General features: G+C 39.0%; 1 protein-coding gene across 2 annotated transcripts in view; it reads left to right on the forward strand.

The window, feature by feature from the left end:
• Nucleotides 1–14,714, forward strand: part of tyw1 (tRNA-yW synthesizing protein 1 homolog (S. cerevisiae)) — a 160,863-nt gene that overhangs the window by 15,737 nt on the left and 130,412 nt on the right. For both annotated transcript variants that reach the window (XM_068008146.1, XM_068008147.1), the window contains exon 8: nucleotides 5,039–5,165. In XM_068008146.1, coding sequence (XP_067864247.1) covers nucleotides 5,039–5,165 — 127 coding nt within the window. The remainder of the gene's footprint in view (nucleotides 1–5,038; nucleotides 5,166–14,714) is intronic.

A 14,714-nucleotide genomic window follows, 5' to 3' on the forward strand; every position in this document is an offset into this window, starting at 1 on the left:
CTACCTGTTTTTTTTTATCTTACTTCTACTATTAACATTGCCTTCAGTGATTTGTTTCACTACATCTGTTACTTTTTCTTTAGGTATCCTCAGTTGATTTTTCGAAGAATTGCAACCCTCTGTATTTTTTTGTTTCCATGCACCTTTTAAAGTAAAAGTAAAGTAAACTTGCTGGTGTTGGCTTGAGAGAATGTTTGCTTTTGATCAGTGCAATGAAAACTATGGAAATACTTGAGTATTTTAGGCGTAAGAAAGGTTTTCTGCTTCTTGTATGATTTTTATTCTCCCCTGGTCCCTCCAAAAATGGAAGAAAATATAAATGCAAAACTTGAAGCAGTTCCTGGTGCAAAAATTGTTATATTAAAACTTAGGCAATTGAACAAAGTCAGTAAATAGTGTATTTGCAGTTTCAGAACTAGTAAAATTTGTAGCTTGTTTAATAAATTCCATAAACTTTTTCTGGTGGGTGCTTGATAACCTGTCTGGAAAAAATCCGAATCAAATCCCAGACTGACATTTCTCCATTGATTCATAGTGCTGACAGAGAGGCAGTAAGAGACCCAGATTTGTGTCACGGAGATAGAAGACCATGTCACTTGTCAAATATGGACAGTAGTCTGCTTACCTTGTGTTTTTCTTAGGTGCTTAAATTTAGACCTTCATTGGTAGATCATTGGTCACTTGGTGGCTGTGTTCAGTTGCATCCTGATAACTCTATAAGCGTGCACCTTTTAGTTGCTATGAGCAAAGTTACTGTGCTAATAAACATGTTTACAACAATTTTCTGAGTTCTGTTCTCATCCAACCTGTGTCATGAATTTGTCATACCTGGAGATTTTAACTAAAAAAATCCTTTTCACTGGAGGATGCTTCTAGCTTATAAATTTGGAAATTAGCAAATGTTGGTAAAGTTCTCTATGCAGTTTTACTAAATGGATTGAAGATTGAGATTTGATTTTTGTACCATGTCAAATCAATGCTCTCCCAAGGTACTAGGTGGTGCTGTTACTCCTGCAAACTCCTGTTTCCCAGCTTGATTTCTCCTGAAGCCAGGTGGCGCTGCTGATCCTTTCCCAGGCCTGTTTTTGACTCTCAAGGAATTTTTAAGCAGGATTTAGGAAGAATTAAATGTGGATAAAATGTAAATTTTACTAACTTTTATTTCTTCTTTTGTGTTTTTCCCACCCCTGCTCACCTCGGTTGCCTTTGCAGGTCATGGGCTCCCCTCTTTTTGCTGACATAAGAACATAAGAAATAGGAGCAAGAGTCGGCCCTCTGGCCTCTTGAGGCTGCTCCGCCATTCAATAAGATCATGGCTGATCTTCAACCTCTACTCCACTTTCCCGCCCTATCCCCATATCCCTTTGCAGACTACATGTGTCCTCCTTACAGCTTACTTTCCCACCTAGCTTTGTATCGTCAGCAACCTTGGATACATTACACTTGGTCCCTTCATCTGAGTCATTAATATAGATTGTAAACAGCTGAGGCCCCAGCATTGTTCCTTGTGGCACCCCACTAGTAACAGTTTGCCAATCCTAAAATGACCAGTTCATTCCTACTTTCTGTTTTCTGTCCATTAACCAATCCTCTATTTATGCTAATATATTACCCTCAACCTCATGAGTTCTTAGCTTATGTAACAACCTTTCGTGTGGCACCTTATTGAATGCCTTTTGAAAATCCAAATATACTACATCCACTAGTTCCCCTTTAACTGCCCTGCTAGTTACAGCCCCAAAAAACTCTAATAAATTTATCAAACACGATTTCCCTTTCATAAAACCGTGTTGACTCTGCCTAATCATAGTATGATTTTCTAAGTGTCCTGTTACTACGTCCTTAATAATGGATTCTAGCATTTTCCCGGTGACTGATGTCAGGCTAACTGGCCTGTAATTCCCTGTTTTCTCTCTCCTTCCTTTCTTGAATAGTGGTGTTACATTTGCTACCTTCCAATCCACTGGGGCCATTCTAGATCTAGGGAATTTTGGAAGATCACAACCAATGCATCCACTATCTCTGCAGCTACCTCTTTTAGAACCGTAGGATATAGGCCATCAGGTTCAGGGGATTAGTTGGCTTTTACTCCCAATAATTTCTCCAGTACCTTCTCTTTACTGGTCATAATTACTTTAAGTTCCTCACTTTCATTAGACCCTTGGTTCCCCACTATTTCTGCTATTTTTTATGTCTTCAACTGTGAAGACAGATACAAATATTTGGTTAACGTATCTGCCATTTCCTTATTTCCCGTTATAATTTCTCCTGTCTCAGCCACGTTTACTTTTACTACTCTCTTCCTTTTTACATACTTGTAGAATCTCTTACAAATCCGTTTTTATATTTCTTGCTAGTTTACTATCATATTCTATTTTCTCCCTTTTTATCAATTTTTTGGTCATCCTTTGGTTTCTAAAACTCTCCCAATCCTTAGGCTTACTAGTCTTCTTGGCAACGTTATAGGCCTCTTCTTTTAATCTAATACTATCCTTAACTTCTTTAGTTAGCTACGGATGAATCACTTTTCCCGAGGAGTTTTTATTTCTCAATGGAATGTATATTTGTTGAGAATTATGAAATATTTCTTTAAATGTTCGCCATTGCTTATCTACCTTCATATCCTTTAATCTAGTTTCCCAATCTATCTTGGCTAACTCACCCCTCATATGTAATTGGCTCTGTTTAAGTTTAAGATTCTAGTTTTGGACTTAAGTACGACGCTCTTGAACTCAATGTGAAATTCTATAATATTATGATCACTTTTCCCCAGAGGATCCCTTACTATGAGATTACTAATTAACCCTGCAAGACAAGATCTAAAACAGACTGTTCCCTGGTTGGTTCCATGAGATATTGTTCTAGGAAACTATCTGGAATGCATTCCATGAACTTGTCCTCCAAACTACTTTTGCCAATTTGATTTACCAGTCAATATGAAAATTAAAGTCCCCCACGATTATTGCATTACCTTTGATACAAGCTCCTCTTATTTCTTGATTAATACTCTGTCCAACAGTATAACTACTGTTAGGGGGCCCTTAAACTACTCCCACTAGTGTTTTCTGCCCCTTGTTATTTCTTATCTCCGCCCATACTGATTCTACTTCCTGATCTTCCGAGCCAAGATCCTTTCTGACTACTGGGTGGGTTTTTTTTTTACAACATATTTGAAGAAAAGCTAGAGGACACATTTCAAAATTCAGATAAAGTTTGTGTTGAATTTTTTTTAATAGAGAAGTTATCTGTTGAGAGAGGAGCAGAAGCAGAAAGAGACTCACTTCTAACATGACTGATAATATCAATTGTGTGCCAGTCGTGTTTCATTTTTTTTCTCTATATAATAAGTTTGTGTGTTTTTTGAAAATGATTTGGAATCAAACTGGATGATGATTTTGAGTAGATTTTTATCTAAATTTTTAAACGAACCTGTTAGCTTTATATTTTACTTGTGTTTGGAGCTGAGAGAGAGAGAATATCCTATTGTTTAAATTTACAGTTTGGAAGAAAAAAATCCCTGAGCCAGAATGTCTCCAATCTCACTGATCTTCTCAATAATTTTTTGCTTTAAATTAGGGTTCTGACCTGTAACCTGAAAAGTCATTAAAGTCTGACCTCACCCATTGTTTAACAGCATGTTAAATTTTGTGGCCATAAAGAGACATGGGGGTAATTTTAACCCCCAAGAATGGGTGGGTTGTGGGCGGGTGGGATGTTAAGATATCAGCTTTTTGGAACAGGACCGTATCCTGGCTCCAATGTACCCACTTCTGGGTTTAACCCAGGCATGTTTGTATGCATGTGCATGGCAGACACCAGGAACTCTCACCCCTACTTAAAGCCAGCGGGCTGATACTTAAAGGGTCAATGTACCTGATTGAAATAATTGAGGATATTAATATTTTGTGTATTACAAAAGTAAAATGAATTTAACCTTACCTGTTCTGATTTCCCATCACTTACGATTCATGTCAGGTGAAAGCAGGTGGGAAGGGCCGGATCCAGGAAGTGAGTGCCTTTATTGCACTGCTTGTGAGCCTGGAGGAGCAGGAGTGCTTCATCCAGGCCCAACAAGCTCACTGGTTGACAAGACGCCAGCGATCACCACCGCCCCCCCCCCCCCCGCCCCCGGATAGCGGATATTCCCCCTTGATGCTGGCTGCACTGACCCGATTTCGTCCATGTTTCATCCCCCGATTTTTTTTTTCCAGGGGCACACGATCTCTCCCCTCCCATCCCCCTCTCTGATTCACCATTCCTTTCCCTTCCGACAGGCAGCCAGCCTGTCAATCTGTCTGCTTGGTGCATGGGAAACCTGGAAGCTCAAATACTTATCTTCAATTGAGTTGCAATCGCAGATTGTGACGGCGCAATTCGCTTCCGGGTTCCCCATGCGAATATCTGCAGACGTGTTTAATGCTCGAACTCTTATATAAGAGCATATCAGCTGATTTACTGTGAACAACGCCACAGAAGATCCACCAGTATTTAAAAAAGATTACGATAACATCACAAAATGATTTGTATATTTATACCACTGTAGTATGCCATTGTCTCTTTGTGTTAGGCCTATGCTACCATGTACAGTAGTTAGATCCTTACTTGGTTCCTTGCTATTGAAGCTCCACTTTTAATCAGGGAGGAAAACAGAATGCTACAGTTCGTACGTTGGACTAAATTTTAGTGCTGAAATTATTCTGACTGGCACAGCAGCCAGATAAGAGACTGCTTTGTTTGGAAATAATTTTTAAAGGGACGTCCGACTCACTGGAATTAACCAACGTGAGCAGCATTTGGAGAGAAAAATAAGCAGCTCAGTGACTTTCCCTCATTGTCAGATGTTGGTACTGGTGGAAATCTTTGAGGCTGAGAAATTATTTTTTTAAAATAGCATATAAGACAGTTCATAGATGCTGTAATTTAATTTTAAAAAATAAATATACCCCTTTTCTCAATCTTTAAATTGCGCATCGTTTGTATGACAGAACCGTTGTATAACCTGTGGTAATTGTTACTTCTGTTTCCTGTGTTCTTTTAGAAAGAAAGAGAAGCGGACAAAGAATCAGTGAAACTCAAAACATCAAAACAGACCATTGGAAAAAATGAAATAGCAGAACCAAGAGAAATGATCACTCCAGCACTTAGGGATGCGCTCACAAAGCAAGGTATGATTGTTAAAAATGTTACTCTGGTTGATCAGTTTGTATTTTTGATTTTCCACATTGGGAATTCCCAGTTTGTTTGTTCAAAACCCAAAAAGGAAATACCTTTTTTATACCAAAAAGTAGATCATCTGTGGCATTTGTCATGGTCGGTCCTCTGCTCTCGATTGTGCCTTTCATTTTGATCTCTGTCAGCGCTCTCTCTCTCCGTGCATCGCTCTTGCACGCGTGCTCGCTCTCTCTCTCTCTCTCTCCCTCTCTCCCTCTCTCCATCCCTGTTCCTGTCTCTCTTGGTCTTGCTTTATATCTCGGTCTCTGTTTCCTGTTATCCTAAATGGATCATTATTCATTATTTCTGATGTGTTTAAACTATAGAATAAAGTTGAGAATCCCACAAGACTCGTTGAAGTAATGCCATTTTTGTCTCTAATTATGTAGATAAGTATAAATTAAAGTGTGTAAAGTGTTGTGTCTTATTATGAGAAAGTTCTCAAAGCCTAGGGCAGTGTGGACCTTTAGTATCTAGCTACAAGCCTTCTTGCAGCATTGAGTTTAGGATTGTGTTGAGAATCAAAGTTAGGCTTGTGCTCAACAATGAAAAACAATTTTGCATCATCAAATCACATTTAATCAGTTGACTGGTTGCTAAAATTGAGCTTCCTGTTAAATGTGTTATTCAATACTCATCTGACAGTACAGTATTGGTATTTCTGTTTCTTGAATGATTTAATAGTTTAATAAACCCTTGTATGATTTCATTTAGCCATTAACCTTTTTCACAAAGGTAAGTACAGATGAAGGGGGCCATTCACTCCATTTAGCTCATCCTTCTATTAAAATCTATGAATTCCCTATCACAGCATGTTTCTTGAATTATTCCATAGATGTTACCTACACTACTCTTATTTATCACTCTGTGTGAATATGAGCTTCCTGACATTAGTCCTGACCTTGTCTTTTAGCAGTTTGTACCCATGTTCCTTGTCCTGCAGTTGTGGTTTAACTTGAAAAAATGCTCATGATTTTTTTTCTCTATTAATTATCCTAAATAGCTATATAAGATCCCCTCTTATTCATTTCATTACAAAGGTGAAGAGTCCTAGTTTTTCTAAACTTTCCTGATAGCTCAGTCCTCTGAGACCAGGGAACAGCCTCTGCAGCACTTCTAGGGCCTGGATGTTTCCCTTTGGCCTTGGTAACCAAAGCTGAAGCAGTATTAAAGGTGTGGCCTGACCAGAGCACTGAATAGCTTTAGCCTCTATTATTTTGTCAATGTAGCTTCGCATTCTGTTTGCTTTGTTGATTGCCGCTCTACAGTGACTGGACATAGTCACTCTCAGATCCTTTATCAACCTCTCACCTCACACGATTCATTCGTAAGTATGTTCCCAATTTTTTTTTCAATGTGCAAGACCTTGCGCTTATTTCTGTATTGAATGTCATCTGCCATCATTCTGCCAATTTTCAAATATTGCCTAGGTCACAAGATACTTGGAGATGAGGAAGGCCATCTTAATACATCTATCCAGAACAACCCCACACTTCCTCCCCTCTTCCCCCCTGTTCCTACATCTAGTTGTTTCTTAAATGATTCCACAGTTTTTCCTCCACCACTCTGCCTGGATGTCCATTCCAAGTATTAATCATTCTCTGCGTGAAGAAGAATCTCCTGATGTCAGTCCTAAAGTTACCTTTTTACTGGTTGAATCTGTGTCCCCTTCTTCAACTCTCACTGTTTAAATTGAAGTAATATTCTGATTAACTGTTTCCATACCACTTACTACCCTCTATACCTCTTTAAGATCAATTCTCAGACAACTTTGTTCTAAGCTGTTAAACCTATTTCTCTCCAGTCTTTCCTCATGAATCAGACCCCTGGCACTAGGAATCCGCCTTGTGGCTCTTCTCTATAATACTTCCAGTGCTTCATTAGCTCCCTTGTTTCTTAGCGACCAGAACTGGACACAGTACTCAAGGTGTGGTCTGACCAGAGCATGATACAGCTTGATCACATCTTCCTGCAATTTGTAGTCTACTGTTTCGGCTATTTACTTAAATATTATTTTGACTTTGTAGTTTGCTCCTCTGCATTGGCTGAACATGTTGAGCTTGGAGTCTACTAAGATCCTAGTTTTCTTTCAACTTCAACCGCAGTTATTTCAACATCATATGTAGGTGGTGGATGGGCTGATCCATACCCAAGTATGAATGCATTATTTAAAATGGAATTGAAGTAAGACTAATGGGTCTGTAATTGCCATTGTCTGTTTTGTTGCCATTTTTGAATACAGGCACCACGTTTCCAATGTGCAAGTATCTCCCCAGTGTCCATGGATTCCTTCATAATGATTGTACGTGCCTTGCAAATCTACTTGTTGGCATCTCTCAACACTCTGGGATAGATAACATCTAATCCTGCGGATTTATTTGTTTACTGCTCTTTCATCATGTCTAGGGCTTCCATCTCATTTATATCTAAGCCTTGAATTATGCCTAGGTATGTTTTTTTGAGGGAGGGCTTGGTGTTCATGTCTTCCCTTGTGAATACTTTGAGTAATCATTAAAAATATTTACTATCTCGTGCCCATTGTCAGTTTCAAGGCAATTTGCATCTTTTAATGTGCTCACCTCCTCTCTGACAGTCCTCTTACTATTGCAAAAAATATGGCATTTTTTACTGTTATATTTTGCCTCCGCAGTTATGCTTTTACTAGATTTCTCTTAGCCCATCTGATCACCTTTTTAACTTGTTTCAGTATGATTTTATGTTTGTCCCAGTGAGCCCTTTCTCCTTGTAAGATTTGTAGAGGGAATTTTTCCTCTTTATCTCTCTTTTTAATTTGTTTTGGGTCATACTTGTTTAGTTTGAGCTTGTTGAACTTAGCTTTTTGTACAGCATTATTCTTTTAAAGCTGTTCAGTTTGTCCTCTATTGGAATGTTGGTAAGCATCCACCTCCAAACTGTTTGTTTTGATTCTTCCTTCATCTCTTTGAATTTAGCGTTTTTAAAGTTATAAGCTTACCTCTTGGTTTTTGGTATAATTGGGACTCAATTCAAGTTAGACTTGATCATTCTGTGGTCATGGTCCCCCTAGAGTGCTACAAGTTCCATTTTTTGTACATTATCTGGGTAATTCGCGAAGAATACCAGGTCAAGATGAGCACTGCCTCTCAGGGCTTCCCATGTGCAGAATCATGAAGCAATCTTGCATTATATTTACCAACTCTGACTCCAAACCACTTGAGCTTTCACAACTTATATTGCCTTGATTGAAGTTTCCCATTAAAGTAACTTTCCTGTTCTCAAAGACCCCCTTCTGTAACTATTTGGCTGCTTCAGATTATACTGTTTTTTCCCCATAGCTTGGTTTTGTCTGCAGACTTGACCAACTTATAACTATGTTTCTGAACCTAAGTTGTTTATGTGGATTGAAAACAGTAGAGGCCCCAGCACTGAGCCCCTGGCCTTCCACTCAATACACCTCCACAGCCCAACATCAGTCAACCAGGACTAATGCCGAGAGAATATCAGTTTCACTGCTTAGTAATGGCTAGTATCTAGAGAAATTTGTGCATTTAATGTTGTAATCTAGGATTGGAACCCAGAGGCATCCTCTTTACATCAATTATCCACCTTAATTGAAGAACAAATTTGTTTTAAAAAATATTTTTGCCACCTCTGCCTTTCTACCTCTATACTGTTCTTGTTTTTAAAACTTTCACAGGGCTATTTTGATTGTTCCATATTTTAATTTTGCTGCATGCAGACTTTAAGCTTTCACACTGGCTAGTTGAGATTTTTGTCTGAAAGATGATCGAAGAATTGATTGTTTTTCATCTGTACCCATGCACCAGTTTACAGGAAATCACTGACGCACTTACGGCTACTCTCTACTCTGTATGGACAGTCTATGCCCTGTTTGTGTACGTGAGAAAAAAATCCCAAGGCAATTGAGAAAAAAAGTCCATTTGGAAAAATGGGAGTGGAAAGAGTGTGACAGGTGATAATGCAAATAAGACTTTAGCAGGGAACATCGTGGTGTAGAAAATAGAATTGAGAGACAAAGGCAAACAGACATAAACAGTATGGAAAGGAAATACATGTCAATAGACATACACTTACTTCAATACTTGAGTAACTTAATCAGATTTGTAACAGTGCTACTATATAGTTACTGTGGCATCCTTAGCATTGAAGTTTTCCTTTGAAGTACTAAGAAAATAAACAGCAGGAGAAAAATATTAGGAAGGAGCAGAGAGAGCCCTGAAAAGGATAGAAACAAATCACAAATTAAGTTAGTAGAGTAGGGTTAGCGTCCTATTAATGGGTAAGAGCTGCTTGTATCAGATTGCTGATTCTGACTTAGTTGATTTATAAAACTTGTAAAATTCTTGTTGCTTGAACCTGTTTAATGATGTTACTATAAATGATGTACTAATGGTATTGTATTAAACTACTTTAGTTCTGTAGCTGTTACAACGCAAAGCTGATGCAAACTTTGTATATGAACACACCTTGTATTGCTATCATATATTAGTATATTAACTCCCCTCTGAAATCATAACTTTCCTTCTTGTTTGATATTGGCATCCGAATAGTGTAATTAATTCTGGTGTGAAACTGTAGGGTGCCTTTGATCTAAGGCGCATATATCCAGGTAACAATGCAAGTCTTGAAATTCATCGTTATTTGTTGCTAAACTACTGAACATTTGTACAACTAAGTTTTTAAAAGGTCAGAGTTTCTCAGCTAAGTATCAAGGTTGAGCCCTTTGAAGCTATTCTCTGCTAAGAATGTGTTGCGTTATATATTTCTTGACATGTTTAATATTCCATGTATGTGGCACCATAAAGCGTGCAATTATGTAGTAAAGTAGCTTTGACATGAAATAGAATAAATTCAAGTTCAGTTGCTTCACTCACTGTACAGTTAGAGACTAATTAAATTACACATCAGAGATTATGCTTTACTGAGTCCCATGGCATATACAGCACTATCGTAGCACACCTACAATTAGTCAATCCTTGATTAAATTTTCGACGTTCAGACACACTATAAAGAAACATTAGTATTACGGTGAAACCTGTAAATTACAGACACCTTAGGAACTGGCATCAGCTGTACTTTTTTTATTGTCTTTATTTTCAAAATGGTCATTGTACGTAACAGTTTCGGTAGAATGGGTAGTTCTTTACTCAGCATCCATAGCGGCAGAGAAACCGCACTATCACAGGGATGGAGCAGTGCAAGCATTCAATTCCAGAGACAGAGAGCAGTTTCTTTGCTATTATGGATGCTGGGTAATGATCTCCCCATTCCACAAAAGCCGTTTCACAAAACCCACTGCTGCCTCGCGCTGATCGGCATACACTGATCTCATGAGAATTTGGAGGCAGAAAGGAAGCAAGCTGCAAGGGGAAGCGCTGGTGATCCTGACTCAGTGAAAGTTCCAGATACAGCAGCTTTGCAACAGGCTATGTCCCGTGTTTTATGTTGTAAAAGGGCTTGGTGCATTGAAGGCTATTCGGAATTTGTGAGTGTCTGTGGTTTCAGAGTGCCTCTTGTATATTTTGCCATGTAAAATATTTGGGTCTCTCAATAAGTGTCTGTTTTTTGAAGGTGTCTTTTTTTGGAAGTGTCCATTTGTACAGGTTTCACTGTATGTACATTCTCCAAGATTTATAATTACATTGATTCTGAATTTGTCTTTCAGTAGATTTATATTGCACATGTATGCAAATTCATATATGTTGAGTTTGACTATCCTTCAGTTTTATGAAAGTTGAATTAAACTCTAACTAGAATTATGAGTATGAACAAAAGAAGGTTCTGAATGCTCAACATTGTTGAAAACCCACTGATACACAGTTTGTTGTGTATTGTCCGGAGTAAGAGTCAATGCTCTAAAGCCAGAGTCAGACAACAATGGAGAATAAATTCAGGAATCTTAAAAATGCAATCACTCAGAACCTGATGGTGGAACTGAGATGTGCTTATATTCAGGTTGTAGTGTGCTCTTTATCCCACAATGAGCTCCATTGTACTAGAACTTGCTATAAGTAGCACACCTAAATTGCTGCAAATTGCAAGTGTGGATAACAGGACAACCTGCTGATGCCAGGAAATGCATCCTACCAAAACTGTAAGGGATGCACATGAAAGGGGGTATTAAGTAACTCAATTCCAGGTAAAATATAAATCTATAGCCTTGAAAAAGAAGAAAGACTTGCATTTATGTAGTGCCTTTCATGACCTCAGGACATCCCAAAGTGTTTTAAAGCCAATGAAATACTTTTGAAGTGTAGTCACTGTTGTGCTTCACAGTCCACTGGTCATTACCAGTTGATATGGAGTTTAGCCTCAGCTGGAGTTTGAGCATTTGATGGAGTTACCCTTTGCGGTATAGTTGGCTTAAAATTATATTTGAAGGGTTAAGTCGCTTAAGTGGTTGGTGTTAGATTTTAAATTTTTAAGAGAAAACTGAAGCTCTTGTTGTGCAGGGCCAGCTTGATGTGGGAGGTCCTCAATTCTTTGTGAGAGTCGGAAGTGTCTCTGCTGCTTGAACTTGAGCTCAAAATTTCTCAGCTTGAGAAGCAGAGCGAGTTAATGAGAAAATAAAGTGGGTGATCTTCTATGGTGGTAGGAAGTGGAAGTGCAGGGATCCCCCAAGGTTGTTGAATTGACAGAGATATTCAGTAATCAGTATCTGTGACAATGATGTCTATGCGCATTGCCACTACACTGTGAAGCAAGTGGTTGTATAAAGGGAGGAATGGAAGTGCAGAAACACAGTAGTGATGCAGGATTCTATATTCAGGCAATAGAAGGCACTTTGTAGCCGTAGCCAATGGTCCTGAATGGTGTGTTGTCTCCCAGTTGTCAGGGATGTAATGGGTGGTTGCAAAAGATTTTGGAAAGGGAAAGAAACAGCCAGAAGTCGTGGAACTAAGTAGGATAAAGAGAAAGATTCTGGAGTAGTAATTTCAGGATTATACCATGTACTTGTCAGTATAAGAATAGTAAGATAAAGGAGTTAAATGCGTGGCTGGACAGACGTTATATCGAGTCTACAGCACAGAAACAGGCCATTTGGCCCAACTGGTCTATGCAGGAATATGTGTTCCACATGAGCCTCCACCCCCCTACTTCTTCTAACCCTATTCCTTTCTCTCACATAATTATCTAGCTTCCCTTTAAATTCATCAGTGCTATTTGCCTCAACTACTCCTTGTGGTAGCGCGTTCCACTTTCTTACCACTCTTTGGGTGAAGAAGTTTCTCCTGAATTCCCTATTGGATTTATTAGTGACTATCTTATATTTATGACCTCTAGTTTTGGACTCCCCCATAAGTGGAAACATTTTCTCCATGCCTACCCTATCAAACCCTTTCATTATCTTAAAGACCTCTATCAGGTCACCCCTTACTTTCTCTTTTCTAGAGAAAGGATCCTCAGCCTGTTCAGCCTTTCCTGATAAGTATATCCTCTCAGTTCTGGTATCATCATTGTGAATCTTTTTTGCACTTTCTCCAATGCTTCTATATCCTTTTTATAATATGGAGACCAGAACTGTGCACAGTGCTCCAAGTGTGGTCTAAAAAAGGTTCTATACAAGTTTAACATAACTTCCCTGCTTTACATTTCTATCCCTTTAGCAATGAACCCCAATGATTGGTTTGTCTTTTTTTGGACTTATTAACCTGCATCGCTACTTTTAGTGATTTGTGTGTCTGTACCTCGAGATCCATTTGCTTCTCTACCCCATTTAGACTCTTAATACCCAAGCAGTATGTGGCCTCTTTAGTCTTCCTACCAAAATGCACCACCTCATAATTATCTATATTGAAATTCATTTGCTGATTACACACCCATTCTGCAAGTTTATTAATGTCTTCTTGCATTTTGACGCACTCTTCCTTTGTACTAACTACACCCCCCAATTTGGTGTTGTCCGCAAATTTTGAAATTGTATTTCATTGTAATAGGAGGGAACAGTTCAGATTCCTGGGACATTGGGACTAATCTTGAATTAGGAGTGGCATAAACAGCAAAGTGCAACTATGATACTGGCATCTACCCAACAATGTGGATAATTTTCCAGGTATGTCCTATCTACAAGAAACAGGGATAGTTTCAGTCTGCCAATTACCACCCTATCAGCCAAGTGGTGGAAGGAGTCATCAACGACATCTCCTCACCAAAACCTGCTTACCAATGCTCAATTTAGGTTCTGCTAAAAAATACTTGGCTCCAGACTTCTTCACCACCTTGATCTAGACATGGACACAAGAGGTGAATGTCAGAGGGGAAGTGAAGGTAACTGTCCTAGGCATCAACTAAGTATGGCAAAACTGAGGTTAATGGGAAAACCCTCTTGTGGCTTGATTCATAGCTGAAACACAGATGAAGATGGTTACAGTTCCCAGAGCCAATCATTACAGCTCCAGGACATTGTTATTGGAGTTCCTCATTGCAACTAATCTTTTCTCAAACTCTTTTCTTGCTTGGTGGATTCCTGCTCTATGGGCTTTTACTATTCACTTCGGTTCTTCAATAGGGAAAAAAAAGCTCTTCATCGGAGAAAGGCATGACTCCTGGCAGTTTAATCCTCACCCTGCTAAATAAACATGGAGATGCCCACGAACATAAAACAGCTGGACCATGCATGTTAGAATTTAGGCTGTGTGTACTTCCATGAAAATACGTTGGGTAACAACAGTTAACACTGTACCTGAAGGATTTACAATCTGAATCAATGCTGTAGACCTCCTTCCCCTCCCACACAAATGATTGGAACTATTACTGAAACAGTATTGAAATGATGTTTTGATGGGACTGGGAAGTGTTGTCACTAGGCTCATTCAGTCATTCAGTGTTGTTAATTCATAATCTCACAGATTGTTTCCACCATTGGTTACAGCAGATCTATAACCTTCAGCAATTCACCCTAGTGTTAAACACCTCCTAAGTGTTCTCGCCAGACATCTCCCCATTTTGAAGGGCAGAATCTATCATTGTACTGCTGGGTGTTTCACAGTTCAAGTGGACAGTTTATAATATAAGTCCACTATTACACTTTAATGAAACCCTGCATTAAAGGCACTATGTTGTTGATGACAGAAATTTGAAGAAATTCTGGCTATAGCTTTACCCTGCAATTATGGCTTTAGCCCACATTATTAGTGACTGTTACTGACAGAGCATTGCTCTAAGGGCCAGTGGGATTATTATAATCTTCCTCTCTTGAAGGTGCTGACTCTTTGCTGGGGTACAGTTCTGCAGGTACCAGCAGCCCTCCAGTATTCCACCTAAATGGCCATTCTTCAGGCAACAAGTGCTAGCAGAGTATTCAACCATTCTCTGAACCCGTTGTCACCATTCAGCCACACGTACACTTTCTAGCAGGAGCTGCTGGATAGTAATCAGGAGTGAGAACCCTGGATGATTTTTGCATTCCCTATTCCTGGAATGCTGAGGCCAATTGTAGTGTTCCTGCTGCCGTTCCAGGTGAGTTCAGTTAACTCAGCACAGACTGAGGATGCAACTTGGGA

The sequence above is a fragment of the Heptranchias perlo genome, chromosome 28 (genome assembly GCF_035084215.1).
Source record: "Heptranchias perlo isolate sHepPer1 chromosome 28, sHepPer1.hap1, whole genome shotgun sequence".
Classification (NCBI taxonomy): domain Eukaryota; kingdom Metazoa; phylum Chordata; class Chondrichthyes; order Hexanchiformes; family Hexanchidae; genus Heptranchias; species Heptranchias perlo.